We start from the raw sequence: 15274 nt of genomic DNA, 5'->3' as shown, positions 1-15274 counted from the left end.
TTTATACGAATTATTTTATTTTTATCTTGTATATTTAATCAGTTTATTTGTTGAATGAGAGATATCAATAACCCTCCGCTAAATCTGATTTAAACCAAAAATGCATATAATAAACCGGAATAACCGATAATTGGCGTACAAGTTTAAACCTCGACCATGTCAAAGCTGAGACTATGTAAATAAGGAAAATTTTAGCCGAAAAAAGAATCCACACTTTTACCGATAAAACTCTACGCTTATTGTTCTTACAAAAAAAAACCTTACACAACTTATTATGTAAAGCTAGTTAGAAAATTATTGTAATCATCATGCTCTGTTTATCAATTAATAAAAATAAATTTTCCATTCCCAATTATCCAACGACTTTCAAGTATACTATCCATGTTTTTTTTTTTAATTACTAAAAGGTTCCGGGTCTAGACCCCTACATCCCCTCAAGCTAGAGATCAGATCATTTTATATGGTTTCTTCCCACACGTCGTCCCTCCAACCGGCAATCTCTAGACTTTACCAATACTATGCAAGTTTTACACATACATCTGTCAATTATTTATTTTTCCGATCGTTAACTCCACAAGTTCATGCTCGATCATTCTGCAAGATTCCACGTCTGGTTATGTTATGGTCTCGCAAAATGTTTTTCCAAATTCCCTTTCACTAATCATTCTTTAATGTGCGATTTTTAACGTAAACAGTGACATAACAATTTGCCAACAAGAAAAGAAGAAAAAACCACTATATGCCACCGTCCAAATTAACTCATTTATGAAAAGAAAAAAACAGATTAAAAACGAGGAGGAAGTTTTGGCGAATGCAGAAATAGACAAATGTAGTGGCCCTGTATAATCAAAAGTATGTCAAAATTTCTCGTATTTTGTGTCGATAAAGGAGAAAGAAAAGGAAGGAATGATCCATAATGGTAAAAAGCAAAAACAAAAATCTAGTACAGCATTATAATTTTATTATTTATGTAACCATCTCAAATATTCTTTAAAAAGCTATATATTTCTGTAGAAAACTGTTTAGATAACAGATCGCATTAGCTTATATTATTTGTATTCTTGCGATAAATGCAGATTTGTCAATGGTAGTAGAGAATGTATATGTGGAGTCTCGGGTGTGTTCATCCACACACGTGAAGGCAGGGATAATTTAATCAAAAATGGAAATTTTCATTAACATTTAATGGTTAATGGTGAGGTGCCTCATGGCTATGTGTGATTAAGGGCATCATTAATAGGAGAACTTTTTTTTGTGTTCTTAAATTAAATATATAGTGAAAATAATGTTAGATCAGTTGTTAAGATCATAGGTAAAAAAAATGGGAAAACTAATTATGGTGTTTTTAGAATAAAGATTTAATAATATAATATTCATAAACATTTTACAAATTATAAAAACTTATAAAATAACATTTAAATTGCTTACTTATATAAAAGCAATTGTATACTTATAAATTAATATAATATTCTTAAACATATTACAATTATAAAAACTTATAAATTAACATTTAAATTGCATACTTATATAAAAGCAATTATATACTTATAAATTAATATAATATTCTTAAACATATTACAATTATAAAAACTTATAAATTAACATTTAAATTGCATACTTATATAAATGAAATATTTTCTTTTTTTCCAAAAAATCTCGTCCAATCACATGAAGCCACGTCAAATAAGAACTGGGCTTAAATCAGTTCTACATAAAGAACTAAAAAAAAGTGTTCTAAACCACTATTTATTATTTTTCTAATTTTTTTGGGCTTAAAACACCAAGGGTGTTCTTCCATTAATGATGGCCTAATAGACTCACGTAAGATCTCCTAAAACGTAGACCATGCAGGTGTTAAAGAAGAGTCATAGTCTCAGTCTCAGTCTCAGTCTCACTCACTCAATGAATTGATTTGTTAGTATAATTTCAAACCAAACTAAAGGCAATAAGTCAATAACGATGGCTGAATGATGCTGACACTACTAAAAATAAATCTATGAATTATTGGAAATAAAAGGAACCATATGTAAACCCGTGCTCGGGTAAAAACACGGAGGCTATAATTATGGTTTTTCAAGGTTGTGCAAAACTGAAAAAAAAAAAAAAAAAAGACTTTTTAACTTTTAGTGTTATAATAAAAGTATGATTCCGACAAAAAAAAAAGGTATGATTTGGTATTTTTTTTAGTAAAATAATATCATCTTATGAACCAAGCAATAGTTAATTTGATAGTAATTTGAAGAAGAATTTTCCTGCAAATTTATACCAAAGATCAATTCTTTACAAATGTGTAATTATTTAACCATTTCAACTTAGCAGTAAAAACGGTTTTATATTTTAGATACAGAAGATTCGGTGAATTGAATAGGCTATTCGAAAGACTTATTCACCCGGATAGATTAGTACGTGGTAAAAAAATTTGATCACCTTTTGATTATATAAAGCATAAAAATATTGTTAAATGGTTAAACTGTAAGTTTGTAGTTTTTTTCTTCAAAAATTGACTATATATAATCGTGTTATCTTGCATAATAAAAATTAAATTATAAATCAAGCTTGTTTGCCCAAAGAATGTGTTATAAAAAAACGTAAACTCCTATTAGTTTTCCTTTTTCTAATAACCATAGTTGAAATGGATATGTAAAGCCACTCAGGTAAACACACCGTGGCAATAATTCCAGTTTTCCGAATGTAGATATATTTTTTTTTTCACTATTAATTGAACTATTTCAACGAAAAAATTCTTGTAGATTGTAGGGTGAATTTCTTTTATGATATTATTGGAAACCATGGTATCAGTACGTAAATGAATAATGCTATTTTTTATTTAGATAAATCAGTAACAAAATCATCAATCAAAATTGGTATATCTAGCTCTTCCAAAAACCATTTTTGATTCTCAGTTTTCCGTTCAATCTTACTTGCGACAAAGATGTCTTTAAATATGACTTCAATAGCTTGAGTTGAATTATAGAAATTCATCATTTCTGCAGAAACAATGATAATTAAAATCGTTAGAAAAAACTTATATACAATTGTAGTATATGAAAAACTATGAAACTATATAAAAAAATTTAGTACATCACCGGTTCCCATATTTCCATTTAGTAAAAACTTCTTGATAGATTTAGCTCAAGTAAAAGTCCATCTCAATTTAGATTCATAACATCACTTCTCAAACTATTTTCTAAATACCTATAGTGAGACTTAAATTTGTATTCATTATTACACATTTTTAATCTAGTCGAATAAAAATAAATTACCAAATAGATATACGTTGATATGATTGATATTGCTCAAATCTCTGATCAAATGAACTGTATACAGAAAATACAGAATAGTAAATGTTTCTTCCACATATAATAACAACGTGTCATTTACCAATTCATCACATTTTTTTTCCGGATAGTCCTTCTTTGAATAAATATAGTTTCAATACAAATTTCATTAACAATTTCCTTAACTTTTGCCATAGCATCAACAAATCTATTTTTCTTTATTTATTAAATAATAATTTAATTCACTTAACTTTTTCATTATAACCTCAATTTCCATATCTTTTAATTGTAAATTTGTAATTAACTTTTTATATACAATATTTCCCATAGACCAACGAAATAATAGTTGATGCAAAAAGTCAAAACTTAAGTTCATTTTGCTAGATATGCTTCACCCTAAAACCATTAATTGGATCATTATCAGGCACACTTCAAATAAAAATTCTCTTATATCCATAATTTCTATTTTATTACTTTTAACACAATTTTCCTATCGTTGAGGATGATTGCTTAACAGTTATTTAATATTTTTCGAAACATTTCATCTCTCTATTGGAAATATATGCATCGCATTACTACGAAAAGAAAAGATCCTTTCATATAATTGTTTTCAATATCTCAAAACACCCAATTATGGATATGACAAGTACATGACTCTAGGATTCATATCCAAACGTTTTTCTTACACCTTTTTAACTTTGTTTTATAGAAGAGCTTTGTTATGGGCTATATAGTGTATTTTTTCCAGAAGAGTTGATTGTCGGAAGTTTGAGACGAAATCTGCAGTCTGCAGAGCTAGTTGCGATGGTGCAGGTCCTGGAGGAGTGGTTGGCATTCTCTACGCTCCTTGATTAGTTTCAGGCTCTTACTGTCTCCTTGCCTACTTTCACTTTCTCCAAGATCCCTCGAATGTCCAATGTGAAAACTGATTGTTTATCTCGTTCTTCTAGATCGTTAGTGTTAGAAACTACTTTTATAAAGCATGTTATGAGTAAAAATAATAGTTGTTAATGTTTTTTTTTTCTTTCTTTTTTTTTTTTTTTGAAAAAACGGATCTTTATTATTAATGGGCATTCCCTAATGGGCTTAGACCTGCGGTTACAAAACGACAGCAGTTACAAAACGGAGAATTTTTTGGCGAACAGAAACAGAAAAACAAGGTTGGTTCCGGACGGTTAAACGGAGGCAAAGGATCAGGCCTAGTAGCACCGACGAAAACAAGCCCCACAGTTTTGTGACTCCGCCGCCGGATCCGGTTCTTTGATCGGAGCTTTCGAATCCTATCGCACAACCTTCTCCAAGCGGCGATTTAAACCCACCACAAAGCTTTCGGAAAGGCCAATCCGTCGACTCCCCTACCTAGCAAATCGACGTACTCGGACCCAAGCCCTTGGACTCCGAATCTATGCAACCAGAAAAACTCTCTCGAGGCAAAAACGAATTCAATCCGGTCCGGTGGAAACAAAACATGGAGGTTAGAGAGAGGAGGTGGCTCTAATCAACCTCTCAACAACCAGAACCAATGTAAGCCATCTAAGATCCTAAAAAAGGACCTACTGTTAACCACCGAGACTTTCACCGGGAAACCCACCTATCCGCATGCGCCTTCCGCCGCTGATGCAGCCACTACTCTCGACGGTTGAGCCGTGAAAGGCTCCTCTGCATCTCCAATGGTGTCTTCAAACCAGGAGGAACAAGATCCGAAGCCCTTCGACCGCCGAGATAGGGCCACAGCCGCAATGCATGCCGGAGAAACCACACCACTCCAGTGACGGAGAAGAAATCTTACCTCTCTCATGTTGCCTCTTGAAACCCGGACCTTCACTGAAGCACATCCCAGCCTTACCTGACAAACAACAACACACAACCGCAAAGCACCGCCTCGAATGGAGTGAGAGAAACCAAGTCTTATGCAAGAGCATCAAACCACCACCGGAGATCCGAAAGAATACATCTCCAGTCCCTCACTTCTCTACCAAGCCAACGACCCACGAGTGAACCAGATCGACACACGCAGTCGCGAGACCCAAATCTATCAGATGTAGTCCCAGAGTCGACGCCGTCCTCAAGCCTCTTCATCGAGTCTTCACAAGCGACCACCACCACACGAGACTCCGCTTCACGCGCCGAGAAGCTCACCGGAAACCACCATCTAGAGAAACCCAAAACTAAGGCGAAGGACGACTTTACAAAGGTGAAGCCAATGCCGGAAGGACAGAGAACCAGAAAGAAGAGGAAAGAAAGCTCTTTCCGACGCCGGAAGGGCAAACCGGAGAGGCAAACGGCATAAATCTAGGTTTGGTTCTCGAGAGAAGGGAGAGAAAAAAGTTTAGAGAGAGAAAAAAAAAACTTACTACTAAATATTTCATCCAATAGTTGTTAATGTTTCAGTAGTAATTCGAGAAGACATGCTCTTATATCACGGAATCAATTTTTGCAAACATCTCTATTAGTCGTTAAAAAACTTCTTATACAAGTCAGACTTGCAGTTCTAGTTAGGCAACAAGTAAAATTTTATAAAAAGTGTAACTATTGGTATGCAAAAACCTTGATAATCGTTAGGTGTTTGGTAATATTTTAAAAAACCTTTAACATCCTTTTTTTTTTTTGTTCTCCAAGACTAAGAATAATAACTCCATACTACTACACCCGCGTCTTCTTCACCACTCAACGGAAAAATAACTCCATGACAGAAGAAAACCGAAAGAGAGTAATTTCACCTAGAAACGATATTAGTTTTTGTGTGAAAGGACTCACCATGGTTTATTTATGAAACTAATTAATATTATGAAACGTTATTCCAAACATTTCTGAAGGGACTGCATTACAAACTCACCACGGTTTATTTATAGTCATACACACATATGTGTATATATCAGTGCAACCATGCATGCATGCTGATTAAAATATTATAGTCTTATAGAGTTTTAAACACCGGGCTTAGTCTGAACAGGTTCGTTAAGCCCGTGGCCTCCTTTCTGCGCTGTATCCTCCTCCGTGTCCACCATGTCCTCCGTTGTACCCGTCAAGTCCGTGGCCTCCTCCTCCGTGGTGTCCTCCACCTCCGTGGCCTCCCCCTCCACTGTATCCTCCTCCGTGTCCACCATGTCCTCCGTTGTATCCGTCAAGTCCGTGGCCTCCTCCTCCATGTCCGTGGCCTCCTCCTCCACCGTAATGTCCTCCGCCTCCTCCTCCTCCGTAGTGTCCTCCGCCATAACCTTCAGGTTGCACTGTTTCCTCACTCTCCGGCTTCACCATGCCTGCCCAAAATAACATTATTTCAAAGATATTGTTAAACACGTGCACATGTGCATTCCTCTTACCGATTTCAATGTTTTATTTTTGCTTTAAAGACATATGTAGATAGAAATCCATAAACTCGGGTCTCTAGTTTTCTAAAAAAATATTTACAACATTAAATGTACACTTTCTAAACATCAATTTCATAATAATTCTAAATGGTACGTACATGACTCCATTCATGTCACTTAAGTGAAGTCAGTCTTGCCTTTAGTAGGCCACATAATGTAACGGAAAAAATCACAAAATAATTGGATAAATTTAACAAATGATAGTACGTTTTAGTTCAAGTTTGATCAGCCTCACGAACATATATTGATTATTTTTCTAAAAGTAGACCGAAATGTATAAAATGTATTTACGTACCAGACTGCCTTGCTGCAGACACTTCGGAGACGACGAGAAGAACTGCAAAGAGACCAAACAGAATCAAAGCTTTTGAAGCCATTTTTTTCAACTTCTTATTATATAACTCTTAGTGTGTTAAATTAAGTGATGAATAAAATGTTACGATGCATGCCCTCTATTTATAGAAAGTGAGGAGGGCAGGAAACGAGAAAAGTCAAAAAACTACAACGCAGTCGGATAAAAAGAAGGCAATAGTTTTATCCAAAGTTAAAGTTAAAGAAAGTTATCACAATATAAACAAAGTAGTAATTATTAGGAGATAAGTATCAAAGTATCTATACGTGTTACGTCGGGCCCTATATAGTTCTTTGTTGGATTCATTGTAATTGTAAATATATATGAATCAATGTAAATGACAACTCCACTAGTTTTAAAAATATTTTTATAAGCACATAAAATTCCTTTACTGGAACATTATTATCATATCAGATTATTTTTTGGACAGATCATAGTCATCCACTATGGATACTCGTTAAGGATCTTTCTTCCAATTTCTACCGACAGAGAATAAAGAAAAATCTAAATGCACTGAACAAGAGTAAGTATAGCATGATTGCATCAAGCAGAGTACTACGTAGAAATTACTTTCCGAGGGTACAAAAGTTTTGCTCGGCCATCGTTAATACGAATATTCTATTGGAACTTTTGATTTGGCTATAATTAATTCAGGCCGACTGCAATCAAAAAACTTATATCCATTACCTAAGTGTTATCCAAGACACTAAGTGTAGTCATGTAGCTACAAAAATTACTTTTGACATTATGATAAGCGACTGTGGAATTGAAAAAAAAAAAAAAAAACAGCTATTACTTTTGACATTATGATAAGCGACTGTGGAATTGAAAAAAAAAAAAAAACAGCTGGTAATGGTCACTCCAATACATCGCGTCGACAAACGAGGTAAGCAACTGTTCATGCCAATATAATATAACTACAAGAAAACTATTTTATCGACTACAGTTAGCAACTATTTTTATAATCGTCCAAATTAACGATCATTTTGCGACTATATAGCGATGATTTTGCGACTGACCAGTATTAATCGCTATTTAAACCCAAAAAAGCGACCAGTTTACATAGTTGTTGAAGTGATAGTACGTTGACGACACATTAACGACTATTTTTTTTTGGAAAAGAATAGTCGTTTTTTAGTCGCTATATTAACGATTACGCTGACGACTAAAACTGTAGTCTTCAATATGATGACTACTTACACAGTCGTCAAATAGTCGCCAAATAGTCGTAAATTACAGTTAAAAATGTGTTTTTCGTCTGGGAGTTGGTGTATCAGCTTATTTAAATTAGTCGCTTTTGAGTCACCTAGGTTTGTCTATAAAATCAAAATACACGCAATGGTTTTCTTCATTCCGAGTTAAAACACCAAATCATTATTAAAAAAAAAAATCCTAGACTGAAAAAAAATTCTATTCCAAAAAAAAAGTTTGACTTTCATTATATAGTCTTATATTTTCTCCAAAAATAATATATATATATATATATATATATATATATATATATTATAATGGCGGGATATTACAATTATGGTGGTAATGGCAGAAATTATCGGAAGTGGATGTACAAGAGGTTCAATGAAGTTACGGGTCATCTGTTTAGTAATGGATTTATGCCAAATTATTATGTTTGGTATAACCATCGAGAAGAAATCAATTTGGATATAGGAACTAGTTACATTGATAGGACGTATAGTTGGAGTCATGAAGAAGTGGATAATATAGTAGAAGATCCATATGTGGATATGGTGAATGATGCATTTCGTTATAATGTGGGTTTTGATGATAACTATCATCAAGATGGTAGTTATGAGAATGTGGAGGAACCAATACAAAACCATTCGCAGAAATTTTACGACTTGTTAGATAGTGAAAAAAATCCTCTATAAGATGGTTGTCGTGAAGGTCACTCACAATTGTCATTAGCTGCTAGAGTCATGCATAATAAGGCGGAGTATAATATGAGTGAAAAGTTAGTGGATTCGGTTCGCGAAATATTGATGGATTATTTACCAGCTGGTTCACATTACGAGACAAAAAACCAGATGCGCAATTTAGGCCTCCCATATTAAACAATTGATGTTTGTATTAACAATTGTATGATTTTCTGGAGAGAAGATAAAAAGGAATAGAAATGTATGTTTTGTGATTTATCAAGATGAAGCCTAAGGAGGACCGACAGAGAACAAAAGTACCATATAATCATATGTGGTATCTACCTATTGTTGACAGATTGAAGAGAATGTATCAGAGCAGAAAGACTGCAGCGACAATATGATGGCATGCAGAGCACCAATCAAAGGAGGGAGAAATGAGTCATCCTTCTGATGGGGCGGAGTGGAAATATTTCCAAGAGATTAACCCTCGGTTTGCCAAAAAACCTGTAACGTCTATCTTGGATTATGTACAGATGGGTTCAGTCCATTTGGCATGTCTCGTAATCATTCGTTGTGGACTGTGATCTTGACTCCATATAATTTACCCCATGGTATATGCATGCCTACTGAGTACTTGTTTCTTACAAATTCATACCACCAGATCCAAGACGAAATGGTGAGTCAATTGTGTTGTTACAACTTCGCCACTTTCAATTCTTACATAGCTGTTATTTTTTAAAATTAATCCTTGTTTATTTGCTAACATTGCAGGAAGAGGAATTGGGAAGAGAAGTCCGTATTGGGTGAGGTTTTTATCAAGGCATATACAAAGCCTAATGGTACATATGTTGATCGGAAGGCAGAGAAGATTGCACAAACATATGAGAAGAATCTGAAAGAGAGGTTGTCTCGGCTCGAGGTAGATCCTTCTACTGTGTCAGATGGTTCTTCTCGGCCACGGGAGATCACAACTGAAGAATATACAACAATTTTTCTTCAGGTTACATTTTCTTTTAACCAATACACATTTATAGTCTTGGAGTTTAATTTTACATTATCTAATCTTTTATATTCTCTTACTTTGTAGTCCACTGAGAAGGATTCAAGAGGAATACCTTATGGAGTTGGAAGCCTCAAGGACTGCCTTGTTAATGGAAAATTGATGCAAGCACGTGACTCTTCTACCTTTGTGGCTCTGCAAGAACAATTAAACCAAGCTCAGCGCATGATAGAAGAGCAGGCTGCTCAAACGTTAAGGCGTGATACACAAATTGCTGCTCAATCCAAAGTTATTGCTGAACAGAAGGACAAGATTGAACACTTCTCCTTGGTGGAGAAGTTTCTGTGGGAATGTGATCCACGGTTCCAGAATTTCATGGCAACCCATTCAGCTAAAGATACAACCACATACCCTCTTCACCAAAAAGATCCAACTTCAACTCCATCAGCATCTGCTTCATAGGTTTCTATGTCTTAATTACCTCCTTTCTATGGACTCAATGACAGTTTGATATTGTGTTGTACTTTTTGTAATTTTGGTAACTTGACAAAATACAATTTTTCTCTCTTATTTTCAATATTATGTGTTGCTTTTAGGTTTCCAAATTTGAATCAATATTTTTGGTTTTGTCGACACGAATGAAACGAAGAATTAGAGCATGCTATTTTTAATTTCTGAAAACATTAGTCGCCAAATAGTTGTTGATATAGTAACTATCTAGTCGCTAAATTAAGTGACTAAATCGTGACTAACTCATATTAGTTAGCTTTCAATCACCAACAAGTCACCAATAATATACGACTATATACCAGCTACACTAAGCAGACCATTTGTTAATCACACTATAGTCACAAATTAGTCACTATATTTTACGACTATCGTATGACCACAAGATGACTACATGAATATAGTCGTTAAATAGTCGCTAAAAGACGACTATTTTTAAGACTACAACAATTAACGACTCTCGATTTACGATTATTCTATATAGTTGTTATTTAGTCGTAACTCCTATTTTAACAATTATTGGGCGACTAAAAGTGTAGTTGCTATTGGACTGTTTTTTTGTAGTGAAGAACTTAAGTTCGACTCGCCAAGACAGAGCTGATTGTGTGATATATATGCTAATAAAAGTCCAAATGGATATGAAATTTGTAATTATCAAAAGTGTATGAATTTAAATGAGACTCGCAAGTTAAAATGCATAAATCACCCTAAACCTTATAAATAATGGAGTCATGAGGAAGATTTGACAACCGGACCAAGTCCAAGAGAGCATGAAATTTGAAATTCCAAAAAGAATAGTAAACTAGTAAGATAAAGTATCACGCCAGTGAAGTGGACCGATTTTGTTGCCGACAAAATTTAAAAGTTTCACTTTCACGGCCCAATGGCTTTTACCCGCACTAAAAGAGATACATCATAGAGAGATCACACCTTAGCAAACACGAGTCAGGAGAGGAGATGATTACTAGAGAAGCATCGCTGCAAGAAACATTCCGTTCACGGAACGGTGACTTGGGTTTCTTGACTGAGAGTATATAAGAAATTCTTATACAAGTAAGACTTGCAGTTTCTCGTTTAGTCAACTACAAGTAAATTCTTACACTAGAGTCCTTTTGGAACTAGTGAACTTTGTAAGTGCTAGTGTATGCAAGACCTTGATTGTCTAGATCTCTAGGTGTTTGGTAATACTTTTAAAATATTCCCTAGCCAGTTTACCGTCTTTTTTTTTTCTCCAACACTAATTAAGAATATGATAAGGGATTTTAACTCCGTAACAGAAAGAAAAAAACCGATATAATATGACCTAGAAACGATTTTTTTTTTTTTTTGTATGAAAGAACTATAAACGAAATTATTATGCAAACAGCGCAATTATAATTCAAACAGAGAGAAATTAGACTAGTATTATGAAATTTATTCCAAACATTTTTGAAGGGACTGCATTACATAAACTCACCATGATTTATTTATAGTCACACACACACATAAGTGTATATATAAGTGCAATCATGCATGGTGGTGAATCTATTATAGAGTTTTAAACACCGGGCTGTGTCTGAACAGGTTCGTTAAGTCCGTGGCCTCCTCCTCCGTGTCCGTGGCCTCCATGTCCTCCGTGTCCACCATGTCCTCCGTATCCGTCAAGTCCGTGGCCCCCTCCTCCGTGTCCGTGGCCTCCTCCTCCACCGTAGTGTCCTCCGCCTCCTCCTCCGTAGTGTCCTCCTCCTCCGTAATGTCCTCCGCCTCCTCCTCCTCCGTAGTGTCCTCCTCCATGGCCGCCATGGCCATAACCTTCAGGTTGCACTGTTTCCTCACTCTCCGGCTTCACCATGCCTGCCCAAAGAAACAGTATTTCAGATATTGTTAAGCACATGCACATGTGCATTCCTCTTACCGTCTTCATTGTCTTTTATTTTAAAGAGTTTTAAAAAATAAAAACATATATACGGGTCTCTAGGTTTTTAAAAGATATTTACAACATTAAATATATATTTCAAACTTAATTTTCACAAAACTTCTAAATAGTACGTACAAGACTCCACATCACTTAAGTCTGTCTCTTGCCTTTTCAAAATGGAACGGGAAAAATAGTTGGATAAAAATTACAATAGTTAGTTCAAGTTCGAATAGCCTCACGAACATATCTTGTTTCTTAAAAAAAAAAAAAGAAGCATCCAATAGTAGAAGTAGATTGAAATGCATAAAATAATTTTACGTACCCGACTGTCTTGCGGCAGACACTTCGGAAACGACGACAAGAATTGCAAAGAGGCCCAACAGAATCAAAGCCTTTGAAGCCATTTTTTTTTCTTAACTTCTTATAACTCTCTTATTAGTATGTTAAAACAAGTGATGGAAAAAAATGTTACGATGCATGCCCTCTATTTAAAGAAAAATGAGGAGGATAGGAAACGAGAAAAGTCAAAAAACTACAACGTAGTCGGATAAAAAGATTGAAATTATTTTATCAAAAGTAAAGTTAAAAGAAAGTTATCAAAAGATAAACAAAGTAGTAATTAAGAGATAAGTATGAGAGTATCTATACGTGTTGCGTCGGGACCCTTATGGTCCGCTGTTGGATTCATTGTAACTATATCTGAATCAACGTAAATGACAACTCCACTAGTTTTAAAAATATTTTTATAAGCACAGCGCATGCATTAACTTCTAGATATTTAGAATTCAAATCAGATTGTTATGTTTTTTTCTATCTTTTTGGTTAAAGTATTAGATTTTTTGGAAAGAAAAGTCATCCACTATACTTGGTAAGGATCCTTCTTCCAATCTGTACCGACAGAGAGATAAAGACAAATCTATACGCACTGAACAAGAGTAAGTATAGCCTGATTGCATCAAGCAGTACAACTAGAAACTGCTCTTAGAGGGTACAAAAGTTTTGCTTGGCCATCGTGAATACGAATACTCACTCTGTTGGAACATTTGACAGAAACAGTAATGTTTATTAAGTATGTTTTGACAGAGACATTAATGTTTATTAAATATGTTATGTTCTATATCTACGGATAACTTAGCCGAAAAAAATCATAATGGAAAGCAACAATTATGGTGTACCCAATGTGGTACTGACCTTGTTGTTAGTGTGGAGTTACAACAATTATGGTTATAGTGTGGAGTTCTTCACTGCTCATTGGAACACAGTGGGCACTGACCTTGTTGAAGCGGTCCTTGAATTCTTCACTTCGGGACAAATTCTCAAACAATGGAACTCCACTCTCATCTCTCTTATTCCGAAAACGCCCAATGCTTCTCGTATGAGTGAATTTCGCCCTATTGCTTGTTGTAATACTATCTACAAGGTGGTGACTAAGCTGCTAGCAAACCGTCTCAAGGAGGTTCTGCCATATCTCATTGCCAGTACGCAATCTGCCTTCATTCCAGGTCGCCTTTTGGTCGAAAATGTCTTGCTAGCAACGGAACTCATACAAGGTTATAATCAGAAAAGCATCTCTTCTCGTGGTCTGCTAAAGGTTGATCTCAGAAAAGCCTTTGATTCGGTCCATTGGGGGTTCATCCTCAACACTCTGCAAGCTATGAATTTCCCCCCTCACTTCGTCACGCTAATCAACCAGTGTATCACAACTCCGACGTTCTCAGTCTCAGTCAACGGTGAATCTTGTGGTTATTTCAAGGGAGCCAAAGGACTCAGGCAAGGAGACTCCATCTCTCCTTACCTCTTCACAATTGTTATGGAAGTGTTCTCTCAGCTACTGAACAGAAGCTACAACAACAATTCCATTGGTCTCCACCCATCAGCCTCCAATCCGCAAGTCACTCATCTTGCTTTTGCAGATGACATAATGGTGTTTTTTGATGGAAAGAAGGACTCTCTGCACACCATTACTGAGGTTTTACAAGAATTTCATGATATGTCAGGACTCTCCATGAACAAGGACAAGACTGAGTTATATGTTGCAGGGATGAACCAAAGTGAAACCGCAGAGATCACTTCTCTTGGCTTCAATTTCGGTTCATTCCCCTTTCGTTACTTGGGGCTACCTCTAATGCATCGAAAGCTTCGTATTGCAGATTACAGACCGCTTATTGATAGCCTAGTAAACCGGTTTGCAACCTGGTCTGCTCGTGCTTTGTCTTATGTGGGACGTATGGCTCTAATCTCCTCAGTCATCTATGGTACAGTTAACTTCTGGGCTTCGGCGTTCATCCTCCCTAAAGCTTGTATCAAACATATCGAGAGTCTTTGTTCCCGATTCTTGTGGACGGGGGATGTTAACAAAAAGCTAGCTGTGAAAGTTGCTTGGAAATCCTTGTGCAAGCCAAAGGAGGAAGGGGGCCTTGGATTTAGGTGTGTCTCTAAAAACGCTCTGCCTTAAGCTCATTTGGAGGTTATTCACTGGTGATTCACTTTGGGCTCAATGGCTAAAAAACAATAAGATTAAAGGTGGGTCATTATGGTTGATGGACAAGAAGAAGGCAACTTCCTGGACCTGGAAAGCACTTCTGCGACTTCATGACTCTGTTATCCGTTTCCTACGCTGTCATGTAAGGAATGGCAAGCAGACCAGCTTCTGGTATGACTATTGGACACCATTTGGCCAACTCATTCATTTTTTCGGAAGGTCTGGACCGGCTCAAACTGGTATCCCGCTAAATGCAACTGTAGCCCATGCCTGTTCTCCTTCAGGCTGGAAATTGCGACCCTCCCGGTCACCGCAAGCGGAACAACTGCAAGTTCACCTCACGACAATTACCTCTCCAGCCGTTTGTCCTGACACAGATTCTTTTCTATGGAGCATCGACGGTGATGAGAAAGACTTCTTCAGCGCAAAACAAATTTGGGAAGCGTTGCGACAGCGCTCAACCCCTCTCAACTAGGCAAAACAAGTATGGTTTAAAGGCGCTACTCCAAGGCA

The 15274-nt window shown here is 35.9% G+C and overlaps 2 protein-coding genes across 2 annotated transcripts; both read right to left on the bottom strand.

Moving 5' to 3' along the window:
• On the bottom strand, nt 5976-7086 carry LOC104698952 (abscisic acid and environmental stress-inducible protein-like). Its single transcript, XM_019228827.1, has 2 exons — nt 6945-7086; nt 5976-6538 (listed from the first exon to the last, which is right to left on the bottom strand). The coding sequence occupies exons 1-2, from the start codon at nt 7024-7026 to the stop codon at nt 6237-6239; spliced, it is 384 nt and encodes a 127-aa protein (XP_019084372.1). The 5' UTR covers nt 7027-7086; the 3' UTR covers nt 5976-6236.
• LOC104698944 (cold and drought-regulated protein CORA-like) lies at nt 11754-12735 on the bottom strand. Its single transcript, XM_010414316.2, has 2 exons — nt 12602-12735; nt 11754-12215 (listed from the first exon to the last, which is right to left on the bottom strand). The coding sequence occupies exons 1-2, from the start codon at nt 12681-12683 to the stop codon at nt 11920-11922; spliced, it is 378 nt and encodes a 125-aa protein (XP_010412618.1). The 5' UTR covers nt 12684-12735; the 3' UTR covers nt 11754-11919.

The sequence above is a fragment of the Camelina sativa genome, chromosome 1, assembly GCF_000633955.1.
Source record: "Camelina sativa cultivar DH55 chromosome 1, Cs, whole genome shotgun sequence".
Taxonomy (NCBI): Eukaryota; Viridiplantae; Streptophyta; class Magnoliopsida; order Brassicales; family Brassicaceae; genus Camelina; species Camelina sativa.
The sequence above is the reverse complement of the archived record's forward strand: the minus strand, read 5'-3'. Positions and strand labels throughout refer to the sequence as shown.

Bases quoted from the DNA above. Each gene is read 5' to 3' on its own strand.
- LOC104698952 (XM_019228827.1), bottom strand. From the start codon at position 7,026: ATGGCTTCAAAAGCTTTGATTCTGTTTGGTCTCTTTGCAGTTCTTCTC. The intron at 6,539-6,944 runs GTACGTAAATAC...TATTTTGGGCAG, and splicing joins GTCTGCAGCAAGGCAGTCTG to GCATGGTGAAGCCGGAGAGT.
- LOC104698944 (XM_010414316.2), bottom strand. From the start codon at position 12,683: ATGGCTTCAAAGGCTTTGATTCTGTTGGGCCTCTTTGCAATTCTTGTC. The intron at 12,216-12,601 runs GTACGTAAAATT...TTCTTTGGGCAG, and splicing joins GTCTGCCGCAAGACAGTCGG to GCATGGTGAAGCCGGAGAGT.